General features: G+C 36.5%; 1 protein-coding gene across 2 annotated transcripts in view; it reads left to right on the top strand.

Moving 5' to 3' along the window:
* mmd2a (monocyte to macrophage differentiation-associated 2a) overlaps positions 1–13,597 on the top strand; it is a 21,598-nt gene that overhangs the window by 5,460 nt on the left and 2,541 nt on the right. For both annotated transcript variants that reach the window (XM_051103130.1, XM_051103125.1), the window contains exons 2-6: positions 6,233–6,314; positions 9,807–9,967; positions 11,179–11,253; positions 11,365–11,466; positions 11,665–11,734. In XM_051103130.1, coding sequence (XP_050959087.1) covers positions 6,233–6,314; positions 9,807–9,967; positions 11,179–11,253; positions 11,365–11,466; positions 11,665–11,734 — 490 coding nt within the window. The remainder of the gene's footprint in view (positions 1–6,232; positions 6,315–9,806; positions 9,968–11,178; positions 11,254–11,364; positions 11,467–11,664; positions 11,735–13,597) is intronic.

Here is a 13,597-nt window from a genome sequence, read left to right as displayed (position 1 = left end):
TATTTGTTCTAAAGCATCTCTTCAAATTTGGATAGTTATTACTATAGGTTATATGTGACCCTGGACCACAAAACCAGTCATAAGTGTCAATTCAAAATTGCTGAATAAATAAGCTTTCCATTGATGTATGGTTTGTTAGGATAGAACAATATTTGGCTGAGATACAACTATTTCAGTATATGGAATCTGAGGGTGCAAAAAATTAAAAATATTGAGAAAATCGCTTTTAAAGTTTACCAAATTAAGTTCTTTGCAGTGCATATTACTAATCAAACATTAAGTTTTGATATATTTACAGTAGGAAATTTACAAAATATCTTCATGGAACATGATCTTTACTTTAATTTCCTAATGATTTTTGGCATAAAAGTAAAATTAATAATTTTGACCCATACAATGTATTTTTGGCTATTGCTACAAATAAACCCCAGCGACTTAAGACTGGTTTTGTAGTCCAGGGTCACATATGTGAGTCAGTTTTTAAATCAAATAAATACGCTTTTCATTGATGCATGGTTTGTTAAGATAGGACAATATTTGGCTGAGATACAACTATTTGAAAATCTGGGGTCTGAGGTTGCAAAAAAATTCTAAATATTGAGAAAATCACCTTTAAAGTTCTCCAGAGTTCTTAGCAATGCATATAACCAGTCAAAAATGTAGTTTTGCATTAAAAAAGCGTTAGGGTATTAAGTAAAGATCAAGATATTTTGTAAATTACCTGCTGTAAATACAGTAGTCAGCATTTGAAGTGGATCAAAACCTTTCATTAAATTTGTCCTAAAACCAAAAAGAATACCTGTTCTTGTCTTAGAACGACTTTGATGAACTTTTTTTGATCTACTTCAGATGTTAACTACTGTATTTACAGTAGGTAATTTACAAAATATCTTGATCTTTAATTAATACCCTAATGCTTTTTGGCATAAAAGAAAAATTGATCATTTTGACCCATACAATGTATTGTTGGCTATTGCTACAAATATACCTGTGCTGCCTTTGTGGTACAGGGTCACATGTAGATGTACTGTATATTTTTTTTACACAAATGTAAACTGATCATATAAATTTATTTCCAAAAGAAAGTGAAGTGAAATGTGAAATAACTGCACTTCTTAGCATTAAATTCTCATAATTTCCATAAATTGTTTTCTAAGAATGATGTTTAGGATAACATTAACTTTATTAATATAAAAAAAAAACTGGCACATACTGTTTTCCAAAGGACAGATATTGTAAACTTTTGCGTCATGACTTTCTCAATGTCACATACCTGGCAAACATAAGCAGGCTTTGTGTTTGCCTTGTGAGATCTTTGCCCCAGAGGATGTTGACTAGGTGGGATTATGTACAAATGCTGTTTTTGTTCCCTCTTATCTGATGTGAGCATTTTATAGAGCATCTCAATGCTTAATATATACATGTAAAAACACATGAACTAACACGTTTATTTTATTAATGCTAATTTCTGAAAATGTACTCCCCGTCAGGCTTTTCAAGATGTAGGTGAGTTTGTTTCTTCACAGAACAGATTTGGAGACATTTTGCATTACGTAATCCTGTGAGTGGGTGCCGTCAGAATGAGAGACCAAACAGCTGATAAAAACACCACAGTAATCTGCACCTTGTGAAGTAAAAATCTGTTTGTAGGAAACAAGTTCATAAAGTTTTAACTTTATTCTGTTGCTTGCTACTAAAATACTCATCTGTCTTCTGTCCATAACTTCGCTTTCTCCAGTAAAAAAAAAGCCGTCTGAATCAGGGTTGAAATATGCACAAATCAAACACAGTCCAAAACTGTTCTAAACAAATGCGTTGATGGATTTTGATGTGACAGGACAACACCGGATAGACTTTTTCGCTGAAGGAAGAGTTGTTATGGAATATGGAGACTTTATTTTTTTTGGCCAGAAGCAGTGGTTTAAAGATACATTTCATTTTTATTTTTGGGTGACTAATCTGATGAATTTAGTTAAACCGTGTTATCACACCTCGATGCAGTGTTTTCTTTTAAGCATGGATAACTCTCAGGTGAGTCATAAACTCATAAACCTGTCAGCACCTGATAACTTTTATTTGATCTCCAGAATCTTTCCAGAAAGGTCAGACACAAGTGTGCCCTTCAGTCTTCTCTCATAAAGTATAGTACAATGAGTCGTACTGTGAGTATTTTTGTCTTTGGTTTGGATCCTCCGTGTTTCAGAGACAAGAGACTTGCACCGTAACCATCTGAGTGCATACTTGGTTTTTGGATGGGATATTTTCGCATCTGTCATATGTGATTACCACACTCAACAATAAATCAGTCAGTTAATTGTCTGTGCTCAGACAAACTGGCCTTCATGAAGCTGGAGCATATGAAATGATAATGAACAAAACCTCATAGCCTAAACAACTTTATCATGTTTGCCATATTTGATTACTCGGATGTGTTGTTAACATCTATTTTTTTGAAATTGTAGAGTGGTTTTTAATGATTTGATTGTGATATAGAAGAGGATTATGCAACAAAATGCACTTGCTGTGTGGTTTGGAAAAAGCAAAACTTGAGGTTGGCCTTAAAATGCAGGAATTTAATGTTTGATGTCACAACTAGTATGTAGGGCCACATTATGCTTGAGTAGACATCTTGGCTCAATCATTTTTGGCTGAAACCCAAGACCAGCACTGTGTATCATGTTGCTGTAGAGGCTCTGTGAAGTGTAAACATCAAATCTCTGGAAGTTTTCTCTAGCGAAGGGCGACTGATGAGTCTCACAGTCCCTTATCCTCACAGTGTGACATTATCATATTCTCAAATAGACAGATCAGCCTGGCAACTGATGTACTCCTGGGTTGGATTTTTATTTTCTTTTTATTTCTAGGCTTGAATCTCAAGTTGTGTCTGATCGTGCATCATTTATTTAGACTTTCATAAGGAGCAGAAATCACATCGTGGTGAATCAATGAATTGAACTACATTCTTAAAAATAAAGGTTCCAAAAGGGTGTTTTTGCAGTGATGCCATAGAAGAACCATTTTTGGTTCCCCAAAGAACCTTTCAGTGAACAGTTCTTAAAAGAATCATTTTGAAGAACATTTAAAAAATCTAAAGAACCTTTTTCGGGTATAAAGAACCTTTTCTGCATTTGAAAGGTTCTATTAATGTTCAAGGTTCTTCTTAGAACCACTGATGCCAATAAAGAAACGTTATTTTTAAGAATGTAGATTGATTGGTGTTGGAGCATGAAGACAGTATTTTGCATATTTTTTAAGTATTGCCGAAACATTTTCCTGTTATAAAAAAGTTAGCATATCTAATAGTGCCAAACTGACACTGATCTTCCCAGTTTAACCCCAGATGCCATCATATAAAAGCAATTCTTTTTATAAAGGCCAAGCAGAGACACACCAGGTGCTGAACCCTGTAGCGATGCCAAACATTCATTTAATGAACTCATCCATAATAATGAACAGGATGGCCTGCAGTGCCCTTGAGTAAATATTTTCTGTGAGTATTGTAAAAAATATTGTGACTCTAAATATACCCAATAACTATGTTGCTTAAGGGCACATTCTGCATGAACTAGCAGCTTTGGTGCATTCGGGCATTATAATTCAACTGTGAACGCAGTTCCTACATCACACCTGGATCACACGTTTTTATCATATTAAAGCATATTAATAACACACAACAGCAAAAAAAGATATGAAAAAAAGAGGCATGTTTTATAACAGAAAGGACATGGCAGTCCTTTAATTCAGTTAATGTATTTCAGTGGAAGAATTATCATTGACAAGACTGCAACTGAAGACAATCAATCTGTTTACTGCTAGAAATATGCCATAATCAAGATATATAGTCGAGAAGCAAAGTAAGATGGTTTCTAGAGCTCGCTGAGCTTGGCTCATTTATTCTGGTTAGCAGTCGAGCCTACTTTCCTGTGTCCTCATGCACATTAATTAAATCACACAGATAAAGAGTGTTTGGGGGGGAAATAAAAAAGAAAATCCCAAGCCTCAGGTTGGCATGGAGACTATGACATCATCACTCAATACATCAGCAGCTCAATGTAAGTGGCATAAAAGACCTCATTCCGAACAGGATTAGCTCCGTCGTTAGGTAGTTACAGATGCTAGGCAACCATGCAATACAAGAAAATTCTAAAAATGTGATCCGAATGCATATTAAATCCTTGAGGAGCCGCAAAGAGGGTTACCTAATGCTCTTGAACCTGAACATTATGTGCTCTTTATCCATATAATCTGAATTAACCTCTGAAATGAAAAGGACTTTAACCTTTGACACTGTCCTACTGTTTCTATGAGATCAATTCTGTTATTTAAATGAAGTGTGTGAGAAATGCAGTTTGGGGTCAGTAAGGTTTTTTTTTTTTTTTTTTTGAAGGAAACTAGTTCTGTTCGCCAAGGTTGCAGTAAATTGATGCTTTGAAGTGACATTAAAGACATTTATAATGTTACATAAGATTTCTATTTAAGATAAATGAACTTTTGAACTTTCAGTTCATCAGAGAATCGCTGATTTCACAAAAATATGAAGCAGCTCAAATGATTTCAATAATAAGAAATGTTTCTTGAGCAACAAATCCTAGTATATTAGAATGATTTCTGAAGATCATGTGATACTGAAGACTGGAGTAATGAGTGAGTAATAATACTTTATAACAAGCCCGGCGGAATACGATTTTATATGTGAAAAGCTAAACCGAATGCGATTTCAACCAAGGGGTAGCTCTCCGATCTGATTTGTCCCACCTCAGATTCAATTTGACCCACTCTAGCGCCCCAAAACTGGTCGATTTTAACCATTCGATGCGATGATCACTGGTGTATTTAAACTGTCACTGCTAAATTCAAAGTAACGTGCTTTCGCGCCTTGTCTGGCACTGAGCCAGACAGACGCGCTCAGTAACCACATAAAAATAATGTTTCAGACATTTAAATTAATTCCTCCTTGGTCTGGATAAGAGACTTCTTTCAGAAACATTTAAAAAATAATATGAATAAATAATATTAAACTTTTAATGGCTGTGTACATGAGCATAGATCTTTTTTTCATAGAACTCTGTCTGGATGTATAAATCCAGTCTACATATTCTTGAAAAAGTTAATCCAATTTAACTAGGATGACAGTCCATTTACATTAATTCTAATCAATGTATTGACCTATTATGCCCCTTTTTACAATATTTAATATAAGTCAGATGTCCCCAGACATGTGAGCATGTATCTGTGAAGTTTCAGCTCAAAATACCTGAAAGATCATTTATTATATCATTTTAAAAATGCCTGTTTTTAGTGGAACCAGAAACATGTGCATGTTGTGCATGTCTCTTTAAATGCAAATGAGCTGCTGCTCCCCGCCCCCTTTTCCAGAATAAAGCTGTGCCTTTACAGCTCCTAGCTCAGATACTCTGCCAATAAAAAACATCTGTTTGGTTTTGATTATCACGTCTATCGTGCTGAAATCATGCGGTTTACACCATATTAGTTTAAACTTCTGATATAGGGTTTTCTGAGCGCACACATCGGAAGCATGCAAACAGAAAGCGTCTGTCACAGGGCATGTGAGCAATAAACTAAGTTCTCTTTCAACTCTTACAGTGCTTAAACTGTTAAATAGACACAAGTTTATGTTAAAAACACACAGGAGTTAGAAAAACAGTCAGTTATGTCTGTGAAGGTAAACAGCTGGGAAAGAAATTGCATGTTTATGTTAGATCCGTGTGGCAGCAGCGTAATATACAGTAAATAAACCAGTAAATCCACTGCTGACTTGTCTCCTCTGAGGCTGGGACTCTAAATAGTGTTCTGTGCTCTTCAGTGCAGCCAAAGACAGAACAGTTAGCATTCTTTGCTTGAACTTTTGCCATGGCATTAAAACTGGTACACCGCTGTCACTTTTGAAAACAGAATGGCACCGCTGTGGCTGGAAACATCTAGATTAAGGGGCGGTAATATTATGATAAGATCCCCTTTCTATGTGACGGAGGTAGCAAAATCTGAGTTGCTCGTTTTTTCACAAGCTTGCAGAGAAAGGCATATCAAAAAATTACTGAGATGTTCTTTTTCATGTTTTCTGGGATGGTAGATGCACCAGAGATAGTACTTGAACATGGAAAAAGTCAGATTTTCATGATATGTCACCTTTAAATGGAGAGAAAAAAATGACCTTCAGTCACAAAATTTAAGCACTTCAAATTCACCAATATATATATATTTATTTTCTTAGGTTTATGAACAACCGAGTCCCATCTAGCAAGAGATACCAGCCAACTGAGTATGAGCATGCAGCCAACTGTGCCACCCATGGAGTAAGTGGAAAACTACTTTTTATCTCACACACAGCTCAGAGCAGGTCAAAACAATATGTTGGAGAAACTATTTGAAAATAAAAAGCTTCATAACAATGGTCAACATTTAGCATACAGACCTCTGGTTTTGTGAAGGACAGGGTGTTGTCAAGAGTTGTCAATGGCTTTGATGCCATTGTCCTGTGACACAGTAAGATCACTAACGTCACAATAAGACCACAGAGATTGTGTGATGTAATACTGCTCAACAAACAAAAATACTTTATGGATATACATGGAAAAAATGATTCAACAATACCATTAGGTCACAGTCATCAATTCTTTTTCATACTGCCCTTTGCTTGACTCAGTTCTCTTTTCACCCTCGCTTCTGATCTTCGTTTTATGTTCATGTGTTTTTTATGGGCATGTTGGGTATGGCCTTGCTCCGTGATGTTGTTTGGATAACATCCTGCTCTCTAATCCCCGCCTCTCAGAGCTGCACATCTGGCACGGCCTGTTCACGAGCTTCAGCATGAGACATTGACCACACACCAAATCCGCTTTACACCAATGCATTGTCGTTTGGCTGTGGAGTGAATGCTCAAGAATACTGCACATCTACTTTTCTGATGTCTACGAATTAAAGTCAAGCCATGAAATGTACTATGTATGTTTGTTGATAATATGTTTATGTCAGAATGCTGTAAATTTTGGTTATTACCTTCTTAAAACAAACAAAAAAAGGCATCTGCAGAAAATCAGTAGGGCTTGTGGGATATGTTAAGAAGATTTGATCAGACACACATAGTGACAGATGGAAGAAGAGTTGGCCAGGCTACAAATATTAGAATTTGTAATTTCTCCAATGTAATTACAGTAATCCAAATAGCAAACTCTACATACATCATGTAGAATTTGGGCTGGCCGTTTCAGTTAATTTTGTATTTAAGTACTATAATGTAGTGTTGCAGTTGAGACTAGCTTGTTCAAGTTAAGACCAAGACCAGCTGAGAGTTGAGTCCGAGTTAAGACTGAGTCAACATGCTTCACATGAAAATATGGCCTTGGTCTTGGTTCTCAAGTTTGATTTTCAAGTCCAAGACAATATTTTCATATTCCTGAGTCCACAACTAGACCAATATTGACTTAATGACAAAAAAAAAGCTTATATTTTAATAGTCTTCGTCCTTAATGATCTTGTGCTGCGTCCGAAATTGCATACTGCTTAAGTAGGCACTACATTTAAATATGAACGTACTACCCGACCGTTAAAAAGTACGTTCTATATAGTATGAATGTGGGTAGTATGAATGGAATTCGGACGTACTACATCCGCCATATTGATGTTGTCACGTGTCATGCGTCGTCACAACAGCGCGAAAATTTAAAGAGACTCCACTGCACGAACATCGGCACCGGCAGTGTTCGGCGTTTTAACGTTGATTGGACAGACAGCTCAGAGAAGGCGTCGGTCAGCTGCTCGCAGATCACGCCTTCGTACACAGCTTCTAGATTATTTATCAAATAACGTTTCGATTTACAATATCATCCGTTTATTTAGATTGTGTTAAACAAGTGTAATTTAATCACAATAAACAACGTTTTTTACACTTGAAATGAGCCACGTCTCTCACGTTCCGCCATTTTTCGAATATGACGCCTCCTCTCCCGGAGCCTCATGGGATATGAAAGTGTCCATGATATGCGTACTACAGAATTCGGGCGGAAGCAGTAGGTCATCCGGGTACTTCTCGCCTACTGAATTTCGAATACTATGAATTCGGACATACTACTCGCCTCGCATACTGTTTTTCGCGTACTATATAGTAGGGAAGTATGCGATTTCGGACGCAGCTTTGGTCTTATTCCACATGCTCCATAGTCCACGGCAAGACCATGAAAATAGGGTCCTGTCCAATATCGTATTTTTATGGTCTTGGTTCTCAAGTCCGAGTCTAAGCCTGTTTTCATGGTTTTGGTCTTGGTCTTAGTCCACATGCTCCAGAGTCTACAACAAGACCAAGACCATGAAAAATTGGTCTAACTCGCGCTTGAGTTGAAGACCTTATTTTCACAGTCCTGGTCTTGATCTTTAGGCTAAGACAATATTTTATGGTCTTGGTCCTTAGGTTTAAGTATAAGACCATATTGTCATGATCTTGTTCTTAGTCCACATGCTACTGAGTTCACAACAAGAAAAGACCCTAAAAATATTGACTTACTGCTAAAAATTATTGAGTGTAAGACCGTATTGTAAAGGTCTTGGTCCTCAAGTCTGAGCCCAAGCCCATTTTTCATGGTCTTGGTTTTGGTCTTAGTCCACATGCTCTTGAGTCCACTGCAAGACCAAAACCATGAAAATAGGGTCCTGTCCAATGTCATATTTTTATGGTCTTGATCCTCAAGTCCGAGTCTGAAACTGTATTCTCATGGTCTTGGTCTTAGTCCACACACTCCATAGTCCACAACAAGACCAAGACCATGAAAACTTGGTCCTGACTTGGCCTTGAGTCAAAGATCTAACTTTGACAGTCTTGGTATTTGAGTCCAAGACCATATTGTCATGATCTTGGTCTTAGTCCACATCAAGACCCTGAAAATATTGACTTACTGATTTAAAAAACTGAATGTAAGACCATATTTTAAAGTTCTTGTTCCTTGAGTTCAAGCCCAAGCCTACAGTTTCATGGTCTTGGTTTTGGTCTTAGTCCACATGCTCCAGAGTCCATGGCAAGACCAAAACCATGAAATATGGAGCCCTGTCCAATATCATATTTTTATGGTCTTTGTCCTCAAGTCAGAGTCTAAGACTATATTTTTAGGTCTTAGTCTACATGCTCCAGATTCCACAATAAGACCATGAAAAATTGGTCTTGAATCTTGGTCTTAAAACCAGTGAAAATAGGGACCTGTCCAATACCATATTTGTATGGTCTAAGACTTTTTTTTTATGGTGTTGGTCTTAGTTCACATGCTACATTATCCACAAAAAGACCAAGGCCACAAAAAAATGGTCTTGACTTTTCCTTGAGTCCAAGACCTTATTTTCAAAGTCTTGGTCTTAGTCTTTGAGTCTAAGACAATGTTTTATGGTCTTGGTCCTTAGGTCTGAGTCCTTTGTCTTAGTCCACATGCTCCGGGGTCCACAACAAGGCCAAGACCATAAAGAATTGTTCTTGACTCATTTTTGAATTCAAGACCTTATTTTCACAGTTTGAGTCTAAGACATTATTTTATGGTCTTGGTCCACAACAAGACCAAGACTGCATGAAAAAAATTGACTTGCTCATAAAATAGTGAGTCTAAGACCACATGTTCACGTCCTGGTCATGATATGGACTCAGGAACATGTGGACTTGTTCTTGATTCGCACTACACCCTCTTCTCGTCTCACTCTTGACTCAAACCCAAATGAGATGGTCTCCAACACTGCTTTAGCACATACATACACACAAATAATAACTTGAGAAGATACAAAAAAGATACATATTGATTTTGTCTTCTGTTCAGTTTTGGATCATCCCCAGTATCCTGGGCAGCTCAGTGTTGTACTTCCTCTCTGATGACCAGTGGGAGACCATCTCTGCATGGATGTATGGGACAGGTCTGTCTGGGCTGTTCATCATGTCAACCATGTTTCATACAGTGTCTTGGAAGAAAAGTCATCTCAGGTGAGTCATAGCACTACCTAAGACACGCTTTCCCATATACATTCACATACATTTTAACCTAAAACTTTGATATTGAACAAAAACAGCATGTTATTTGTCAACTAAAGAGGAAGCATGTGCAGTATGTTCAACACATTTCTGCCTTAGGGAATTCAAGAATGACTAAACGCACTCATTATGTAGTGCTTTAAGATATGAAACAAACAGATTTTCTCAGTTAATTAGGCATGTTTCCTGTCTTCCATAATATTTAAAAATAATTCAGCTGCAAAAAGAAGAACATTGCATTTATGCAAATGCTCTGCATTTCTTCTCATCTTAAAACCAAAGCATGACATCAAACGCCATCCGAAATGAAATAATTCCACCCGACATGTTGACAGTCAAGCATTGAATTTACAATAAACAAAGAGTAATCATATGTCATCTGCAGGCGTACAGAGGTCTGATTATTTAATGTCATCATTTATGATCACTCTTCCCAGATAAAGAGCAGCTTCAAGCTACACTAACAGCACTGTTGTAGATTTACTGGAGTATTATACAAACTTCTCATATGTCTATGATGCAGTATAATATAAAATGTTGTTTTAGGCTTTAGTTTAGTATATTTGCATATTGTGTGCTAGGAGGAAGTGTCAGCTGCAAATGCAGATTTAGTGGAAACATTATGAATGAACTTTGGATCTTCATCAGAGCAGGACACCCAAGCAGTTACACATGGATTCACACTGACAGTGCAGATGCTATCACATGGGCCTGTCAGTTCATGCTCACAGATGTCAGCTTCATCAGTCTGTGATTAAATCATGACCCTGCCCATTCCAAATTACACATACAAGAAAAAGAACAAAAAGAGTCTTGTTAAACAAAAACAGAACTCAAGTCTGTAAAAATGCGTCGCAACATGCTTCACTGCAGTCGCCTACATAACATAAGTTTTACGTTTATTCATTTAGAAGATCAAATCGGCATATTAGAATGAATTCTGAAGGATCGTGTGACACTGAAGACTGACGTAATGATGCTGAAAATTCAGCGTTGCACCACAGGAATAAATTACATTTTAAAATATGTTCAAAAAGAAAACAGATATTTTAAATTACACACAGTATTACTGTCTACACTGTATTTTTGATCAACTAAATGTAGCCTGGTGAGAATAAGAGATTTCTTTTAAAAAAAACAAACAACATTTTTTGCTTTAACAGAAAGGTGGAGCAGCGATTCCACATGTGTGACAGAATGGTGATATATTTCTTCATAGCTGCATCTTATGCACCCTGGTGAGTACGTGATGTGCGTATCCGCCAGTAACATCACCAGCAGTGTTTTACAGCTTCACAAGGTCGAGTGTGTTAGTGACGCAGGTGTGTCTGTGTTTGTGTTGTGTGCAGGCTGAACCTGAGGGAACTAGGACCCTGGGCTGTGCACATGCGCTGGTTGGTGTGGATAATGGCCTGTGCTGGCTCTGCCTATGTGTTCTTCTTTCATGAGAAGTAGGCGCCCACTTTTTTTTTGAAGACGTAGAGGATAATAATCACTCTCAGATGCTGATGTGGTAGTTAACGTCCAATTGTATAAAAATGCTATCTTGTGCTTGTTCTCTTGCCAAGCAATTGCATGATGAATGCATCAAATAATGCAAGTGAATATTACCAAACCAGCATCAGAATTGTGTAAAATGGCTGTTTCAGGAACAAGATACTAGACTTACTGTGCTACACTGCCATGGGAGCTGTTCCTGCAGTTGTTCTTCTGTCAATGGTATGTGTGACTGACACCTATACATGTGTTCATAAATACAGTAATGAAGGCTTTTCAGATGCCTTAAGCAGCTTATTTATATTTTACAACATTTCCGTTAGGTAGTGTTAACATAAAGTATACTTTCCAATTGAGGTAGGTCTTTATTTCATTAATGTCTTTGTGAGACTAAGGATTTTAGGAAGATTTAAAACGTTCTATCACAGTTCACATGACTATGTCATCTTAAGCTAAATAAATGCATTTCAATATATCCACCTTGAACGCGGAAGCAAGCTTATGGGTGAGACTTACAGTTCATTAGCCACTATAGGGAAATAGCAGTAGGGCAATAAATGGTAAAACTGTTTGCACTACAAATCAGTGTGTTTATAATTCAGATAATACATCGAAATAACATGGTAAGACACACCTATTTGCAATATCAAGCAGCAAAATGAGCTGTTTTGTAGAGCTAAAAATAGCTGGATGCGGATGAGACTGGAAACCAGACCCATAAAATTTACAAATGGCCGTGCCCGGTCTTACGGGAATAATAAGGTGGATAGGTTGGGATATATTTGTACTCTTGGTGACAGAGTGACAGGGTTGACACTGTTTTTTTTAAAGCCTTCTACAGAGTGCTTTTTAGAAAGAGAATTTTATGCTTTTTAATTATCGCTTGTTTACTACTGTATATGAAATCATGGTAACAATGTTGACATTTTGAATATCATCTTTTGTAAAAAAAAAACAAAAAAAAAAAAACATAAAAAATGATAAAGTGATTGATGAAATATTCATATTTATTTACATTATATATAAATATAACTTTATATTACATATATTTCTTAAATATATACATTTTTGTGTGTGTCTTTATATATACACACTGTACACACAAATACAGTTGAGGTCAGAATTTTACATACACCTTGCAGAATCTGCAAAATGTTAATTATTTTACCAAAATAAGAGGGGTCATGCAAAATGCATGTTATTTTTTATTTAGTACTGACCTGCATAGGATATTTCACATAAAAGACGTTTACATATATAGTCCACAAGAGAAATAATAGTTGAATTTATAAAAATGACCCTGTTCACAGTAGTGTTTTTTTTGTTTAGTGATAGTTGTTCATTTGTCCTGAACAGTTAAACTGCCTGCTGTTCTTCAGAAAAATCCTTCAGGTGCCACAAATTCTTTTTTTTTTTTTTTTTGGTTAGCATTTTTTTGAATTTGAACGCTTTCTAACAATGACTGTATGATTTTGAGATCCATCTTTTCACACTGAGGACAACTGAGGGACTCATATGCAACTATTACAGAAGGTTCAAAAGCTTACTGATGCTCCAGAAGGGAAAACGATGCATTAAGAGCCGGGGGGTGAAAACTTTTTGAATTTGAAGATCAGGGTAAATGTAACTTACTTTGTCTTCTGGGAAACATGTAAGTATCTTCTGTAGCTTCTGAAAGGCAGTAGTAAATAAAAATTATATTTAGGCAAAAAAAGTTCAGAAGTTTACACCCCTGGCTTGTAATGCATCGTTTTTCCTTTTGAAGCATCAGTGAGTGTTTGAACCTTCTGTAGTAGTTGCATATGAGTCCCTCAGTTGTCCTCAGTGTGAAAAGATGGATCTCAAAACCAGACAGTCATTGTTGGAAAGGGTTCAAATACACAAAAATGCTAAAAAATTGAATAATTTGGGGGACAGTGGGCAGTTTAATTGTTCAGGACAAACAAGGGACTCATGAACAATTATCACTAAATAAAAAAAAAAAAATTTCTCTTGTGGACTATATGTAAACATCTTTTATGTGAAATATTTTACTCAGGTCAGTACTAAATAAAAAAAATAATAACATGCATTTTGTACGATCCC

Source organism: Labeo rohita, chromosome 3, assembly GCF_022985175.1.
Source record: "Labeo rohita strain BAU-BD-2019 chromosome 3, IGBB_LRoh.1.0, whole genome shotgun sequence".
In the NCBI taxonomy this organism is placed as follows: Eukaryota; Metazoa; Chordata; class Actinopteri; order Cypriniformes; family Cyprinidae; genus Labeo; species Labeo rohita.
The sequence above is the reverse complement of the archived record's forward strand: the minus strand, read 5'-3'. Positions and strand labels throughout refer to the sequence as shown.